We start from the raw sequence: 16,108 nt of genomic DNA on the forward strand, positions 1-16,108 counted from the left end.
AAAATGCAGGGCATAGGTTTTTCCTTGGCCTCTGGTAAGTGTGCACAGAATGTTTTACTCGGTGGAGTTATAGGTAAAAACACAAATTGGCCTCTACACAACATGTATGCAAAAGACTGTATATGCAACATACATAAAATACTGTGATACTATTCACCTGGACAGTTTATGATGCTGTACATGATATCATTGTAATCCTTTGTAGACATCACATTGTAGACATCACATAGTTTCTATTATCATGCTTGGTTCATGAGTTATGAAGAAAAACCTTCTATGTAAAGTGCCACAGTATTTTATAGTTTTTTTCTTTCATATTTTGGAGGCTTGGGGTAAAAGTAATCGGAGTATTTCTGAAATTTTTGAGTGACCGTATTTTCTTTCACTCAGAACAGAAAAATTACAACCAGGGTCAGTGCAATCAATTGCACAACGGCCAGTAGAGAAAGGCTTGTTTTAAACCAGAACATGATCTGGAGTTAGATTACGAGATGAATACATTTTTGTGACAGATAGCGGCAGATAGCAGATCTACAAGCTTGCAGAGCAGCACTCGGTGCCGCGCTGTGAGCTTGTAGATCTGCTATCTGCCGCAGATAGTAGATCGCTAAAGTATACTTTAGCTATAGATAGCTAAAGTATATAATAATTAAGGCCCCTCCACCTTGGGCCCTAGTAACTCAGTCCCACTTTTCCCACCCTTGTGATGCCCCTGATGGTGCATCTTATTTGGCGGTTGTTGTAGGCCACTGATCAGTGTCCATGGTGATTAATTCTCTGGTGATAGGTCTGTCAGCTGCTGCTGTCTTCTGTAACATTGTGTTGAGATGCATCCTTTCGTTTCTTCTGTAACATTGTGTTGAGATGCACCTTTATTTCTGTGGAAAGAAGGCAAGAGTGACAGAACTTTAGGGAGATTTGAAAATCGCCCCCACTTTGTCATTATGGTTGTGTGTGACAAGTAATATGACATATATACTGTACAGTACTTGCCAAAGTCTGATTTCCTCAAATGTTTTTAAGAAACTTTAATAACATTTGTAATTTGCAACGTTAATTGTGGCTGTTGCAGGCCTATAATTACCCAATTCATAAATGTTATACTTTTATGTTGATTAGCTTAGTATAATGATATCACAGGAATCCTTGAAATCTACTTTCAGTTAGTTTGTCCGTTTAGCTGATGTCACATTACAAAACCAAATGGCACAAAAACAACAACATTTGTTATATTGACATACATTTTCTCAAATTTGCTTTCCTGATATAAAGTCCTTTTCTTCGTCAGATGGAGTAGGACCATGTCACAGATGAATACTGCCTGTTGAAATTAAAAATTGTACAAATTGAGGCATGTCATTTCATATGGAGCAGATACATATCGGGTGCCCACGTGGTGTCTACACGCCAATCTCTTTAGCCCCTTTTCGACTGCAGTTTTAGCACCACACCACACCACACTACACCACACCACACCGCACCACATAAAAATATCTACATTTTCCATTACAAAAAAGTACCCCTATCGGTAAGAAACAAATTGACCCTTTTAACTGTGATTATAATACAATATAAATTTCTATTACAACTAGTCCTAATTATAATGCACTGTAATGGATTATAACTGTGATTATAATACATTATAAAGTATTAATGTATTACTATGATAATTAAAATACACTATAATAGATTATAATAGTGGTTACAACACAATAGAATCTATTATCATGTATTACAACTATTAGTCCATGGGCCCGACGGGTTGTCGGTATCAAAAAGGTGGCAAAGGTTACCATGCATTTTTGAAAAGCTCTATATCTGTAGATTATATTTTGGTATGATAACCCTTTCTTAGACCCAGCTAAATTGGTGTTATCAGCCTCTAGAGTTGGTGTCCCATTAACATTACATTACAGGACAAAAGGTAAAAATATTAATCTGCTTTTAGTAGATGTAGCCCAGGGGCTACATCTGTGCAAAATTTGGCGCTTTTAGACTGATTAACACGAGAAATAAAACCCTAAGGCCTCTGACTAACATGAATGCACACCCATACATGCATTGTCTTCTGAGGCCATTTATAGCCCAAGGAATGTTTTTTGTGCAAAACAGATGCTTGCAATGGATTCGGCATCATGAAAACCCCCTAGTTTGACCCCTCTTATGCTACTAAAAGCAGATTAATATTTTTACCTTTTGTCCTGTAATGTAATGTTAATGGGACACCAACTTTAGAGGCTGATAACACCAATTTAGCTGGGTCTAAGAAAGGGTTATCATACCAAAATATAATCTACAGATATAGAGCTTTTCAAAAATGCATGGTAACCTTTGCCACCTTTTTGATACCGACAACCCGTCGGGCCCATGGACTATATATCCTGGTGGTCTAAATGAAAAGTCACTGAGTGATCAGTCATTATGAAGTGTTTGGCCCTGTTTGGCCTAGCTCAGACCTACTCTAGAGTGGATACTTTTTAGTACCCTGTTTAGTACCACTTTCACACCACTCTACCCAGGTCCTTGTAGTGGAAAACCTGGCACAAGTGGGCGGTGTGGTGTGGAGTGGTGTGGAGTTGGGCCAGTGGAAAATGGGCTTTTGATGTCTCTGGAGGCCCAGCCCCAGTGCCCACGACGCGTTTGACGCGTTTTACAATACTGTAGTTACTGTACATTGCTACCGCAATGAAGGCTCTACCACGGTGATCAAACGCCAACAATATGGGAAAAACACTACATTTCCCAAAATGCAGCGCGGTACATGTGACCAGGATGTGCAGTCTCCCTGCAGCCAATCACAAGCTTCTGTTCCTATCCTGCACTGCACTCTATCGTCCCCTCGCAGGCTAGCACGACTCGTATCGTATGTATCATGGATACTAGTATTTTCCCAGTAACGGAGTCTCGGCGGAGATACACGTAACATGGCGGATTCTTCTCCTACCCAGTAAACACTAGCGTCATTTAGCCCAATGGTTATGTTTAGCCCTCATTTGAACCGTCTATCGTCAGTCTGTCTATAGACCGATTGTAGCTGATTACATTTAATCCATTATTCCATACTTGTTGATTAAAAAAACAGCTTTAATATCCACACCTGGTTTTCAAATATTGGACTAAAGTAATATTAAGAGCCAATTTCACTATATAGTCGAGTTGAGTTGTAGCCGTCATCTGAACGCTAGCCATGTAACGATATATTACCGTTTCAGGACAAACGTGTGTTAGACCATCTTTTTTTTTAAATACATTTTTATCAAGTTGTTCATTATCGGATGCTAACAGTATCTCCCGGTTCTACCTTAATAGTTGATTGCATCCACTGAGCAGTTTCTGGTCATTGCACGTCTAAAAGACGTGCTGGTCAATACCTTTGAAACATTCTAAAAGTGTAATAAATAATTGCATAATGCCGTGGTACGCTGCTCATGACAGCATACCATTACTTCTCTGAGTTACATAATTCATTCTGACACCAACAGCCACAAACACACAAGACTGCATGTCTCCCACCCCCACCATACGATAATGATTGATTAAATACAATCGTTTTATAGCTATGCATCAATATAAAGTAGTTTGTGTTGTCAAACAAATGCACCGACCTCAAACGAACAGCGGGAGGGATATGTCAACTACTAATAGCTGCTGGAATACACACAAGTAACAAGCCGTGCCGTGGTCTAGGGGTAGGGCACAGGTTTCATAAGTAGAAGGTCTGGAGTTCGAACCCCAGCGACTCCCAGTGTCAAATAAGAACAGTGTAAGAAATCATTACAAATACGTTCAGCTGCGGTGGTTCGAGTAGCAGACGGCGCTCAGAACGAAGGAATAATGATTTTAAACCTTGCTGGCTGCCATCAATTTCACTACATTTTCACTACTTTCGGCGGCCGCTAGGGGCCGCTAAAGGCGTTTAAATGGCGGTTATGTATAACCGTCATTTAAACTTTAAATTCTAAACTCGTCACAGACCGGATCTAGCTATACGTCTGGTTAGGGCGAAGACGTCATATGAACGTGTTCTAACCACCAAATTGCTTAGTGGGTAGTCTAGCTTTTTCAATCACCATGTTCAATGCGCGGTCCTTTCTACCTACCGTGACACAAACGCTGTGGCCCAGGTTTGATAAAAAGATGTCCTGACTGAAAGAAAACTTTATCGTAAAAATAAACAGGACATCCGTGGATTACATTTACTCGTATCATGGATACTATTTTCCCAGTGACGCTGCGGAGGTAACGTAACATGGCGGATTCCTCTCCTGGTCTAGTTTTTTCAATCACCATGTTCAAAACGCGACCCTTTCTACCGCCCGTGATACACACACTGTGGCCCAAGATTGGTAAAAAGCTGTCCTGACTGAAAGAAAAGATCGTGAAAATAAACTGGACATACTTGGATTACATTTACTCAACGTATTACGGATACTTTTTCCACGACGCGAAGGTACGTAAATGACGTGTTGCCATGGAGACGATGGGCCCCTGTGAGGGTAAACCCTGAATTAACGTGGGCATCCGATGTGTTAAAGAAAATAAATGTTCAAATTTGTGTTGTTTAGAATAGTCATCATGGCATCATAGATTGCATAACATTATATCCAAAAACTATAGATCTGTCATTTTTAAGTTAATTCTTAGCAAAGTGTTCAAAATGAATTACACTTACAAGACCCAACAACCCCAGTCCGGAGCCTATAGTGATGCATGTTGGGATTATATCGAACTTTACAGCCTAAGAAAGACAGTGGAAATTACAAGTAGGTTAGTTAAAAAATAATCACACATAGTGTGTCACTTGCACACACAAAAAGCCTGGGTTGCCATCGTCCAAAATAATCTCCATATCCAAGAATAAATGACAGTTGTTACACGTTTTCTTGAACATTTCAATTGACATGTTTCTGTCTGGTGTTGTATTTCCCATACCTTTCCAAGTACCGTGATGTCAAAGCGCACGCCGTAGACTTTCAATAACGTTCGGTAGCTTTCCCCTGCAGCATTTTTGTAATAGTGAGCGTATCTGTTAAAATAACATATTACTGTTCAGTATTTATGTCCATTTAACTATGTATCAATCCACACACACACACACACACACACACACACACACACACACACACACACACACACACACACACACACACACACACACACACACACACACACACACACAAATTATTAAGTGAAGCACATAATCAACCAGTAAATGAAATAAAATGTGTTAAAATGGCGAGAGGTAGTGCTATATAAAGGTTTGGTTAAAATAAAAAATATATATTTTGATCGATTACTACAGAGCCAGGGAAATCGCCACTGTCAGGTGAAAAGAAGCAACTTGGACTCCTCATGCATAGAAGGTCAGTCCGTTGCCTCCCCAGGCGCAGCAGAGGGAGAGCAGAGCCCAGGATTACATAGGCAATTGGCACTGGGTGAAAAAATGGGTTACAAAATTGTGGGATAAAAATTTAGAATTAAAAGACAATACCGGTAAGTCATTTTGGGGGTGAACTAGTCCTTTAAATGTCTGGAGAGAGTGAACAAACGAACACTATTATACAGCGGTCTCAATGTCTCCAACATTTTTGTATCACCAATTTCATATTTATTCTGTATCTTGTATGAGTTCTTTCTCCTGATTTGATGAAATTAGTATCCCGGCCTGAAAATGTATTTTCTGTTTATTAAAGAATTGCAGAGATGGTTAGACCTTTGTTACTGAGCTTGTCACTTACTTTAACAAATAATATCACTTACACCTTACAATTGATTCCAGAAGACACAGTGAGACAAGGCCCTATTTTGATTGCCTTAAGTACCAGCTGTTATGCATTAAACTTAAAGGCCTGTCCATACTTTCTCCGACTACCGAACTTTTCGTCAGAAAGGGCCGGTTCAACTACAAAATGACGTCAATGCATTTTCTGAAAAGCATTACCCCGAATTAGAATTTGGAAAGCTGCACGTCGGAAAGTTCAAGGTTCGGTGGTCGGAGACAGTATGGACAGGCCTTTAAGTTAAGGTATAAGAAAGAGCTGTTACTTAAGACAATCAAAATACAGTATTGTCTAACTGGCTGAAGTGCAAATCACCTGAAGTTAAAACCTGACTGCGACGTTATATTGTTGGAGGCATTGATGTCGAGACAAGTGAAGTTATAACGTGGATGACAATGAGAATCTCCCTTGTCAAGGTCACAGTTCCACTCTATTAGAATGGCAATCAACCCTCCCTTGAAAAAAGAAGAGAGCACAGTTTACAATCAATCAATCATTACAAATGTGAAGAAATACCAAATACTGTAAATTCAAAGCCAGTGTATATTCAAAGCCAGTGTTATGATTTATAGTATGCTAACTCAAATCTTCCACATATATATACATGTATAATCTCAAGCTAAATCTTCTTCCTTGACGTTTTTGGAATAGTTTTTTCATCAACAAGATCTCAACATGAAACCTTTTGATAGGACAAGTGACACAATTCCAGTTGTACTGATACGAGGTCAATTAACTCTAGTCTCACATATAACAGCGTTTTGAACCGGAAATACACATATGACTTCACTTGTTTCCAGTTAAAACCTCAAATGGAGCCAAATGGAGTTATGGGAGAATGAAAATGATATGCCAAATTCTGGAAATCTGGGATTACTGTTATGCACAGAGTTTATAGACCCTGTAAGCCAATTTCTGCTGGTTCTCATATTAGCCATGTATGCCATGTTACTGCACCAGGCGCCAATTGTTTAGACACACAGCAGGTGTAAACATTTCCTGACCTGGCAGAGACCTGTGCCCCAAAGCACTTTTTCAAGTTCTGAATCAATTTTCTGTAGCAAGTTAGGTGACATGACATCAGATGGTGCATGAAGAACCATTAATGGTTGAACTTCACCCCCTAACCCTAACCCACTTAACAAATATAATAAATGTTAAAATACTGGGACAAATGAAACTAAAAACAATACAAATCTGTAAAACTAACTGAAGTGGCCATGTCCTGGAAATTGTGTCCTGATTGGTTAGCAATGTATCCAAGGCGAAAGATGGGGCAGTAGGGATTGTCCTCATCATACCGACAACTCTTCAGATAAGATTCATTCCCTGCGACATTGGACCTGAGTTTTGAAGAACAAATAGGCACACACGCGCGCACACACACACACACACACACACACACACACACACACACACACACACACACACACACACACACACACACACACACACACACACACACACACACACACACACACTTTTCATTGCATAGTGGTAGGATAATGATGGAAGGTATTTAGTAAATACAACTTTTAAAGGAATCCGGGTCATTGTTTCAAATTGCTTACTTTGAAAAGCCAAATTTGGGGAAACGAATGAAGTTTTTGATGTAGATGGTGAAGTTTTCTGCCTTCAACAGATGTCCTCTGTAAAAGAGTAGGGTTCGTTATTCCATTACACAGGTTGTTAATGTGTGTGGATTACTTATGTCTTATTTGTTTTAATAGCAAAAAAATCAGTTCTCAGACATACACTTCCTGTGTGTGTCATGATGTGAGTTGCAAGAAACAAACCCACAAACGTGGAACAGAGTTCCAAAGTCAGGTTTCAGGTATTAGGTAAACCGTTACAATAAAAAAACACATGTACTAGTGCTGTTCCTTACTGTGGTTTGACATGTCCCTCAACAGGACACCAGCCATATATTTCACAGGTACCAGTGGAGTTGTTATCCTTTTTCAAACACCGACCAGTCATAACTCCTTCAGAGAGCATCATAAAAATGAATTAGTCCATGGGAGAGATGTATAAAGTACAGAGGGGGAAAAAGATTTAAAAAAAAAAAAATGGTTCAAATAAAACCTCAGCGTTCCCCATTATCCTCAGTTAGTATTTCTGGTTTAACTTATTAGTATTAATAGAACAGTGAACTAATTAGTCTTTCAACAATACCAAGCCAAGCTATCCAGTCTGTCAACACTAAAACACAATCTCATTTCAAATAGATAACAGTGCATGCAAAAGAGAGAAAAAAGGAATAAGTAAACAACACTGGAGTACATCCCACCATGTCCAGCCTCGACAGTCTCTCCCTCCTTACAGCCCTCGTTGCCTCTACAGCGGCCACCGAACACCCTGAAACTCTGCAGACAAACATAACACAATATAGCTGCAGTTCAATAAACTGACACTTATGAGCAGAGCTTCATTGGCTTCAGTTCATTGGGTGTACTATTGTGGGTGGCAGACACCATTGATTGATTGATTTATTGAAGAATTTATTAGAAGTTTGCAATACAAAAGGGTACAGTTTCATGACAGTACAAATCACTGGTACAAGGTCAACTAAAAGGAGATCCTATAAAGCCGAGGCTTATTTCCACAGGAACCACACTTTAAGTATTGACCAACAATCTAGACAACCCCCTTGAACGTAGTTTGTTTGTAAAATAATTAAAGCACTGATACAGCATGTGTCAGAGTGAACACCTTTTCAGCAGATGAAAACTTAACTACAAAGTGGGCCTACAGTACCCGTGTTTGACAGCGAGAAAGTCATTGTCAAATGAGTCTCACAGGTCACTTTAAATATTGACCTGCCAAATATGGGCCAAACACTAGTGTTGTTGTGCTGCTTTAAATGTGTTCCCTAGCCTAGCTACTAGCTAGGTTTTAGGTTGTTAACTAGCTTGCAACCATTATGCTGGAAATGCAAGCTCCACCTTATAACGACAACGGCCGGGTTTCCCAAAGCGCAGTCGTACAAGCCCGTCGTAGGACACTCCGGTACGACGACAAAGCTGTTTCCCAAACGCGCCTCTCTCAAAACAGGCTACGCATGCCCTTAGAGTTCTGCCAACTCTGCCCCCATGTGAACGGAGATGATGCAACTCTGCACCGACTCTCCTTGAATGGCTCTGGGTCCTGATTGATCCCCACAACCAGCTGCACTCGCAAATGAATTTCAGCTTTTGTGTGCCCCCAGAACGGCTTGTAAACATTGAAGCGGCTGCCCTACTGGCCAAAGCTGGAATTTCAGGCGGGGTGAAACATACATGCACGAGCATAAGAGCGCGGCGCTGGGGTCTACAATAGGGTTCAATGGACGTCGACGTCGTTCGTGACGTCAATCGTGGCGTTTTGGAACCAGAGCTGGTTCCAATTTCCCCCAGAATGCACCTGGATTAGCTACATGCTAGCACGTAGCCGTTGCTTCAAAACGCCACTGAGCACTTGCATTGAAATGATAGTGGGGGCGGGGCCCGCTGCACAAAATAGCCTAGTTGTTTTAATTTTAAACTACGACTTAACTGTTCGTCTAAATCATCTCAAATATTTATATAAGCTACCATGAGACTATATTATAGAGCTTTGATTTTCAAAGTGGGTCCAGGGACCCCAAGAGGTCCTTGACATGTGGCGATGCACTTAAACGGGAGTCGAACCCGAGGCTTTGACTCATCAGTCTAACATACAGTCCGCCAAGCCAACAGCGGTGGCAACAAGGTTGAAGTAGGAACCAAATTAACCCTCATCATGGGTGTAACTCAGAGAGTGCACTGTACAATTAAATGGTCCCATTTGTACATGCACGTAGCAGGCTACATACCCAAGATGAGGGTCCATTTGGTTCATATAACTTCCTAACTATAAATACAACAGCCCTGCCAATAAAATTCAGCGCTGGATTGGAGTGATGGCTTGTGTGTTGGACTGACAAGTGGAAACTCCGGGTTCTATCCCCGCTTCCATGCAGTATTATATATCATTTACCACACTTTGAGAACGAATGGGGAGCTCTTCATTTTTATGTAAGTATTTTGTGTTGTGGTGCGCTCTCTCAAGCAACCCAACAGACGCATAACATATAACAAATATATAGTTCATCTTTTTTTTGTTTCTTTTTTTCCCCTCACTATATTAGTTATTTTTGAGCGGTGGTTACACCGTCTCCTATACATGGCCGTGTGTGTATGCGTGCGTGTGTGTGTGCTTGTGTCCGTGTCTGTATGTAGCCTGCAGAGCCTGCAGTACCTTTTCTGACCACACATGTTAAGGGAGGGGTGCTGTTGTTCAGGCCAGACACACACACACACACACACACACACACACACACACACACACACACACACACACACACACACACACACACACACACACACACACACACGCACACACACACACACACACACACACACACAACACACCGACCACCGCTCAGTTCACACGGGTGTGATTTTATAGCAGGTGTGTAGCCTAAGCTAACTACTCTGCCATCCACTTGACTTTTTTATATACTTTTATAGTTATACTTATAGTGATCAGCTTCACTACAAAGGGTTTAAGGGCGCCCCAGGCCACCTTTAAAAAACACTTTGTAAGACAGGTCTGAGTGATTGACAGGAGCCTTCACAAAGACAGACTTAACCACATGGAATGCCTATATTTTGGGCATGTCATCATAGGATTTTTTTTTCTTTTTTTTTTAAATCAGCGAAAAAGTGTTGCATCGTGACACATTGTGAGTTTGTAGATCAGCAACGTTTTGGTGCAATACTGTCATAAAAATTGCAATTTGTCTTGTGTTCACAACCTTTCTTAAAGGGCCTACACCATGCTTTTAAAACTATATTTTTTGTATAAATATATGCTCAAAATTGAGTCTTAGACAGGTTTTAACCCTCAACAAACACTCTGATCATTCTTTTTGTTTGTTCTAGCTCTACTATAATGAGGCTCTCCAGCTGCAATACCAAAACGGCCTCTGTTTGCTCAGGGGCGCATCTAGTGGGGGTTTTCCAGAAAAAAAAGAAGTTTTTTGAAAAAGAAAAAGTTTTTTGAAAAAGAAAAAGTTTTTTGAAAAAAAAAAAAGTTTGAAAAAAAAGTTTTTGAAAAAAAAGTTTTTTGAAAAAAGTTTTTTGAAAAAAGAAAGTTTTGAAAAAAAAATTTTTTGAAAAAAAAAAGTTTTTTGAAAAAAAGATTTTTTTGAAGTTTTGAAAAAAAAAAATTGAATTTTTTTTTCTTTACTCTGCATTTCATTTTTTTTGAAAAAAAAAGTTTTGAAAAAAAAAATTTTTTTTGATTTTTTTTTTTTTTTGACTCTGAAAAAAAAAAAACGGGAAACGAGAGTGACGTCACTCTCGTCAACTCTCAGAACAGCACTGTTCTGAGAACCTGTGGAAAGCTTCTCATCTCTGTCTGCCCAAAACCAGAGAAAGACACAACGGTCAGAAATAGGACTTTGTGAGGATAGAAGGTGCCAGTGGGACCCCAAAAAAAGGTTTTAAAATAGAAAAAGTGAAAATTCATGGTACACTAGCATAAGTGAAGGGGACAAGGTCACGATTGAATGGGGTAGCAGAAGTCAGAGAAAATAATCTACCCTTAAATTGTTGACAGGTATGTTGAAGAAAACAATAATGTCAACATTTATTCACCAAAATATATCCTTTGTGTGGAAAATATGACATACTGCTCAGTCTTGCCCAGCATTATACTGTAGCATCACAACAAACACACAGATTGTACTGTCTGTGATCTGATGAATCAATCAATAGGATCTAAATATAAATTGCAGACTCAGAGCTACCGTATAGTAGACAGGGCAATGTTTATACATTGTAGGGCATTAACGAAAAAGTCGACAAGTCGACTCAGTCGACTTCATTACACAAGTCGACTCCCACCAGAGAAAGTCGAAAGTCGAAGTTGAAAAACGTAACTTTCTATTGTGAAAATAGCAGAACGCCTCGCCTCGCCTGAGCTCATAACTTGGTCCAGATTATCATTAGAAGACAGTACAACTTTTTTGCAACTCAAGCATTGTACAAAGTACAATAGTTCTGACTCTACAGTAGGTCACAGCTAGTATGAAAACGGCCAGCTCAGGTCAGTGTGTCACGCCTCATGTCAAGCTCCATTGTATCCCATATATGGAGATCTGATGTCATCAATATATGCCCATATATGGATATTTTATGCCCATATATGGAGATCGCTACCTCACCCTCAGGGCAAGGTCGCATCTCGCCCTTAGGGCGTCTTTCTAGTAATAAAATGCCCTTACCTCAGCACAGTGACCCTGCTTTTGATTTGGGGTCTCTATGAAATTGGTGACAATGAACAGAACGGATTCCCCCTGTAAAAACAAAAACAAAAAAAAAACAACAACAACACAATGTTACAATCATGGTATAACAGGATTGATCTTTGAACTGAGAGCAGATTCTGAATTGTCCCATTAGCCCTTATGGTAATAATACGTATAGACTATGTCCTGTTGTATAGTCAGAGCTTGACAGGAATAGCCAACAGGCATTATGCCACACTAGCCTAAAGAATTATGTCCTTGATTGACAATGAATAAATGAATAAATAAATTAGGCTACATGGCAAATTAGGTGACTGAATCGCAATTACAGTGACCAAATCTGAAGTAGCATTTGTAACAGGTATTATTGTTGTTATTATAATGTATTAAATATGCATTAATAACAATAATAATAATAAGAATACAGATGTACTCTTATTATTGTGATTATTCTTATTTTTATGATGATGATGATTATTATTATTACTACCTGTGGTGGGATGACATAGTCCTCTGGACCCCACACCAGCAGTCCAGACCCGGTGGTGTTTGTAACCGAAACTCCCTTAAGTTTGGTTGTAACAGAGCTCTGGACTGCCTCATCTACGCCCTGGTAACCTTTCTTGTAAACAAGAACCCACCTGCATGAAGAAGGGAAACTTTAAAACAGTGTTTCTCAACCAGGGTCTTCTGACAAGGACTGTGTGTGGCCAGCTTGAATAGACCAAAAACAGAATGTGTTGATTTAACACTCAAAAGCTAAATTAAATCTAATAATGAACAGAACAGTGTAGGCAGGCTATGTGTGGCTTTAATGTGTTGATGCAATTAATCTCTTAAGACATTAAGGGCTCTATTATGATCCAGGTCTTATGCCTTAACTTCTTTGCCTTTTTTTACTATATATACACATTCTTTTAAAATATTTCAAATAGCTGATCTGCAAGCTCAGAACGTGCAGATGTAGATCAGTATTTGAAGTATTTAAAAATGATTTTCAAAATCGTAAAAAAAAGGCAAAGAAGTTAAGGCATAAGGCATAAGACCTGGATCATAATAGAGCCCTAAATGTCAATCCTCTTAAGAGAAGAATACGGTCTATTAGTCTAACTCTTAAGAAGAGACTGCAGTGCAGTCTGTGAAAGTATAAGAAGACATACGTTATGACATAATAATATATATATAATAATTAATAATAATTATCATTGCTGAAATGTATCAATTCTGAATCAAAATGCCTACAAGATAATGTTTAGTGGCTGTATTATCCTGCAGCTACAACCTTTCTAAATGTCAACATGATATGTATCAGCCTGCTGCACAATAACGACAATACAATAAAATTAAAAGATGATATTGATCCCTTACCCAATAAGGTAACCGATAAGGAACAATTGTATACATCTATACAGGATTCCAACTTTCTTGTTTTTGGTGACAATGTACTTTGTTGTCTCGTAGTCAAAAAAAGCCATCTTGCGAAGTGATTTCAGATATGCGGACATTAGGAACTCAGACACCAACACCCCCTGTCCCACGCTGACTGCCGCAGTCGCCGGCCGCAGATCAGTGTCTGTCAGCAGCGCCAAATGAAGACAATGACACCCTTTGTCAAGTCCCGCCCATTGTCCTGCCCCTCTCCACACCCATTGGTTGCTGTGTCTTGGTGGGACATTCAGTGGGACATTCCATCCACAGCCATGTTAATTCAGTTGCTTCATATTGTTATTCTGTGTGCTCAATTCTTATTTCAAACTTTGTTTCAGTCAATTGGAGCTGCTCAGTGGCAGCATGGTGAATCAGCATGTTTTTAAATGTTTTTATTTCTCCAAAAATTATGTTTTAGCTAATTCAACATAAAAAAGGCGGAACCAGGGCGGGACAAGGCAGATAGAGCCTGCTGGTTGGTCAGTCAGGGACCAACCAGGAGGCTAACAAAGGGTGAATTACCAGTCGAACAGCACATTACAGATCCTTCAATGGTGTTGTGATCAGACACAATGCAATCTCACTTTGATAGTTCATTCTAACCCTTGCTTTATTCCTGTGACCTCCAGCGATCTCTGTGGCCGCTGTCTGAGACATCTACTATCTGGTGCGGCATCGTTCAGGCGGTGTTTCTAAAGTTTCCATATGTTTTCTAATGTTTCTCAGAAAGACTGATGCTTGTTGAGTGAGATGCCTGCGACAGTATAGCTTGTGACCCAGATAATGAGCCGCGACCCAATGTTTCCTGCACTGTAGTTGCACATACTGAATTTCCCCCTTGGGATAATAAAGGTATCTATCTATCTACGTCGCTCCATCTCCTATTCAACTTATACAGCAAGCATTTACACAGAAAGTTTAAAGGACAACTTTGTTTTTTTTACAACAAGGGTTCATATTTTTAGTAGTGAGTGTTAAAATGTTTTAATTTGCTTCGTTCCATTGTTTTATCGCGTTTACCGTGCAAAAATGTGGGGCATGCGTACGCATGGGGGCATGCGTACAAGTGGCTAAATATGTCTTTTTAGACACAATAAGCCAGCAGTTTCTTTATTGCTATTTACAGTAACACTTCTAGCGCCCATAAGTCACATCCAACCATGAGGTTGCGTTGTATCTTGGGAATGGGCTTATTCTGTGTAAAAGGACATATTTAGCCACTTGAACGCATGCCCCCAACCACTGAAATAAGAATCTTTTATAATTATGTCAACAAATCGATTACCCACTTACAGTAAGCATTATTTTATACATTGTTGTACAATGCTGTAGTGTAGAGCATAAATAGTGAAGCTGATCTGCAAGTTCCTCTTTCCCTGGTGTTTTGCCCAGGTGGGGGTGGTAACCCTAAGCTCTTAACCTAACCTTAAGCCTAACATTAATCTCTCAGAAACTATGCCTAAACCTTCAAACCTCGCCCACCTGGGAAGATCACCTTAAAAAGAGTTCACAAAGCATTGTGTCAATTAGAGGGTCAGATTTAGTCACTGTCGTCCAGTCAAAAAGTCTGTCTGGACGACAGTGACTATAGAGGAGAGAGATAGAGATATCAAAGGTGCTGTTGGGAGTGGAGGGGGGGAGAAAGACACAGAAGGTAGGCAGCCGTCTCTCTCTTGCCTCGAAGCACTGTCCTTTGTGCTTCACCAGCGAGCCTCACTCTCCTCAAGATAACCGGGGGGGAGCGTGTGTCACCATGAATGACGTATGTGACTCCAAAACACATACTGAATTTCCCCCTTGGGATAATAAAGGTATCTCTCTATCTACGTCGCTCCATCTCCTATTCAACTTATACAGCAAGCATTTACACAGAATAGGCTGTATTGCGTGGCTGGTATCGTTCGGTTTCGTTCCCGCCCCATGGGCACTACATAAACTTTGCTCCATTAGAAAGATCTAAGAAACAAAAAGTTCTCTGCGTATCACTTGCACAATCTTTGTCACCAGCCAGAAATGTATTTAATGGGAATAAGAAAAAAAAGAAAATCTTGTGCTGCTGTTTTTGCTTGTAAAATTAGCTATGTTGATTTTGGCAACACATCTTTCTCAAATATCATAAATACATCTACCTAACATCTGAAACAAGTATTGGTGCCTTAGTATACTCATATGCAAATTTAGATCATGTAATGTAGCAAATTTGTTGAAAGAAACGCTTCAATGTAAGTGATTGTCAGTGACTGCAATTTTGTTATTGCGACCGTAGGTCGCATTTACTACCAAAACCTCCACAGGCTGTCCGTGAGTGAGTCAGTCAGTCAGTCCGTCAGTCACACGTCACACGTCACACTCTTGCCCTGCTCATATCTCCGCAACCGTTGCCCCGATCCATGCCAAATTTTGCACACACACTCCTTACCTGCCAAACTACAACCTCCAATGACCCCCGGAGCTCCAGGGACCCCCAGGTCCCTGGGGGACCCCCAGATGTAAAAAATGACCAAATGTGCTAAACTGACCAAATGACCACCCCAACGGGGCTGCTCACGGGGAATTCCCGGGGACCACCGACTCCTGGTGCTCCAGA

General features: G+C 40.1%; 1 protein-coding gene across 1 annotated transcript; it reads right to left on the bottom strand.

The window, feature by feature from the left end:
- Positions 1–6,091: 6,091 nt before the first annotated feature.
- Positions 6,092–13,568, bottom strand: LOC308286104 (P2X purinoceptor 5-like; the record flags this gene model as incomplete). Its single annotated transcript, XM_080727061.1, has 8 exons — positions 6,092–6,235; positions 6,991–7,123; positions 7,352–7,429; positions 7,669–7,765; positions 8,071–8,146; positions 12,070–12,141; positions 12,584–12,734; positions 13,462–13,568. 8 exons carry the CDS (start codon positions 13,566–13,568, stop codon positions 6,092–6,094), a joined length of 858 nt encoding a protein of 285 aa, XP_080583187.1.
- Between the last annotated feature and the right edge of the window lie 2,540 nt (positions 13,569–16,108).

Source organism: Nannobrachium achirus, assembly GCF_963921795.1.
Source record: "Nannobrachium achirus genome assembly, chromosome: 5".
Lineage (NCBI taxonomy): Eukaryota > Metazoa > Chordata > Actinopteri > Myctophiformes > Myctophidae > Nannobrachium > Nannobrachium achirus.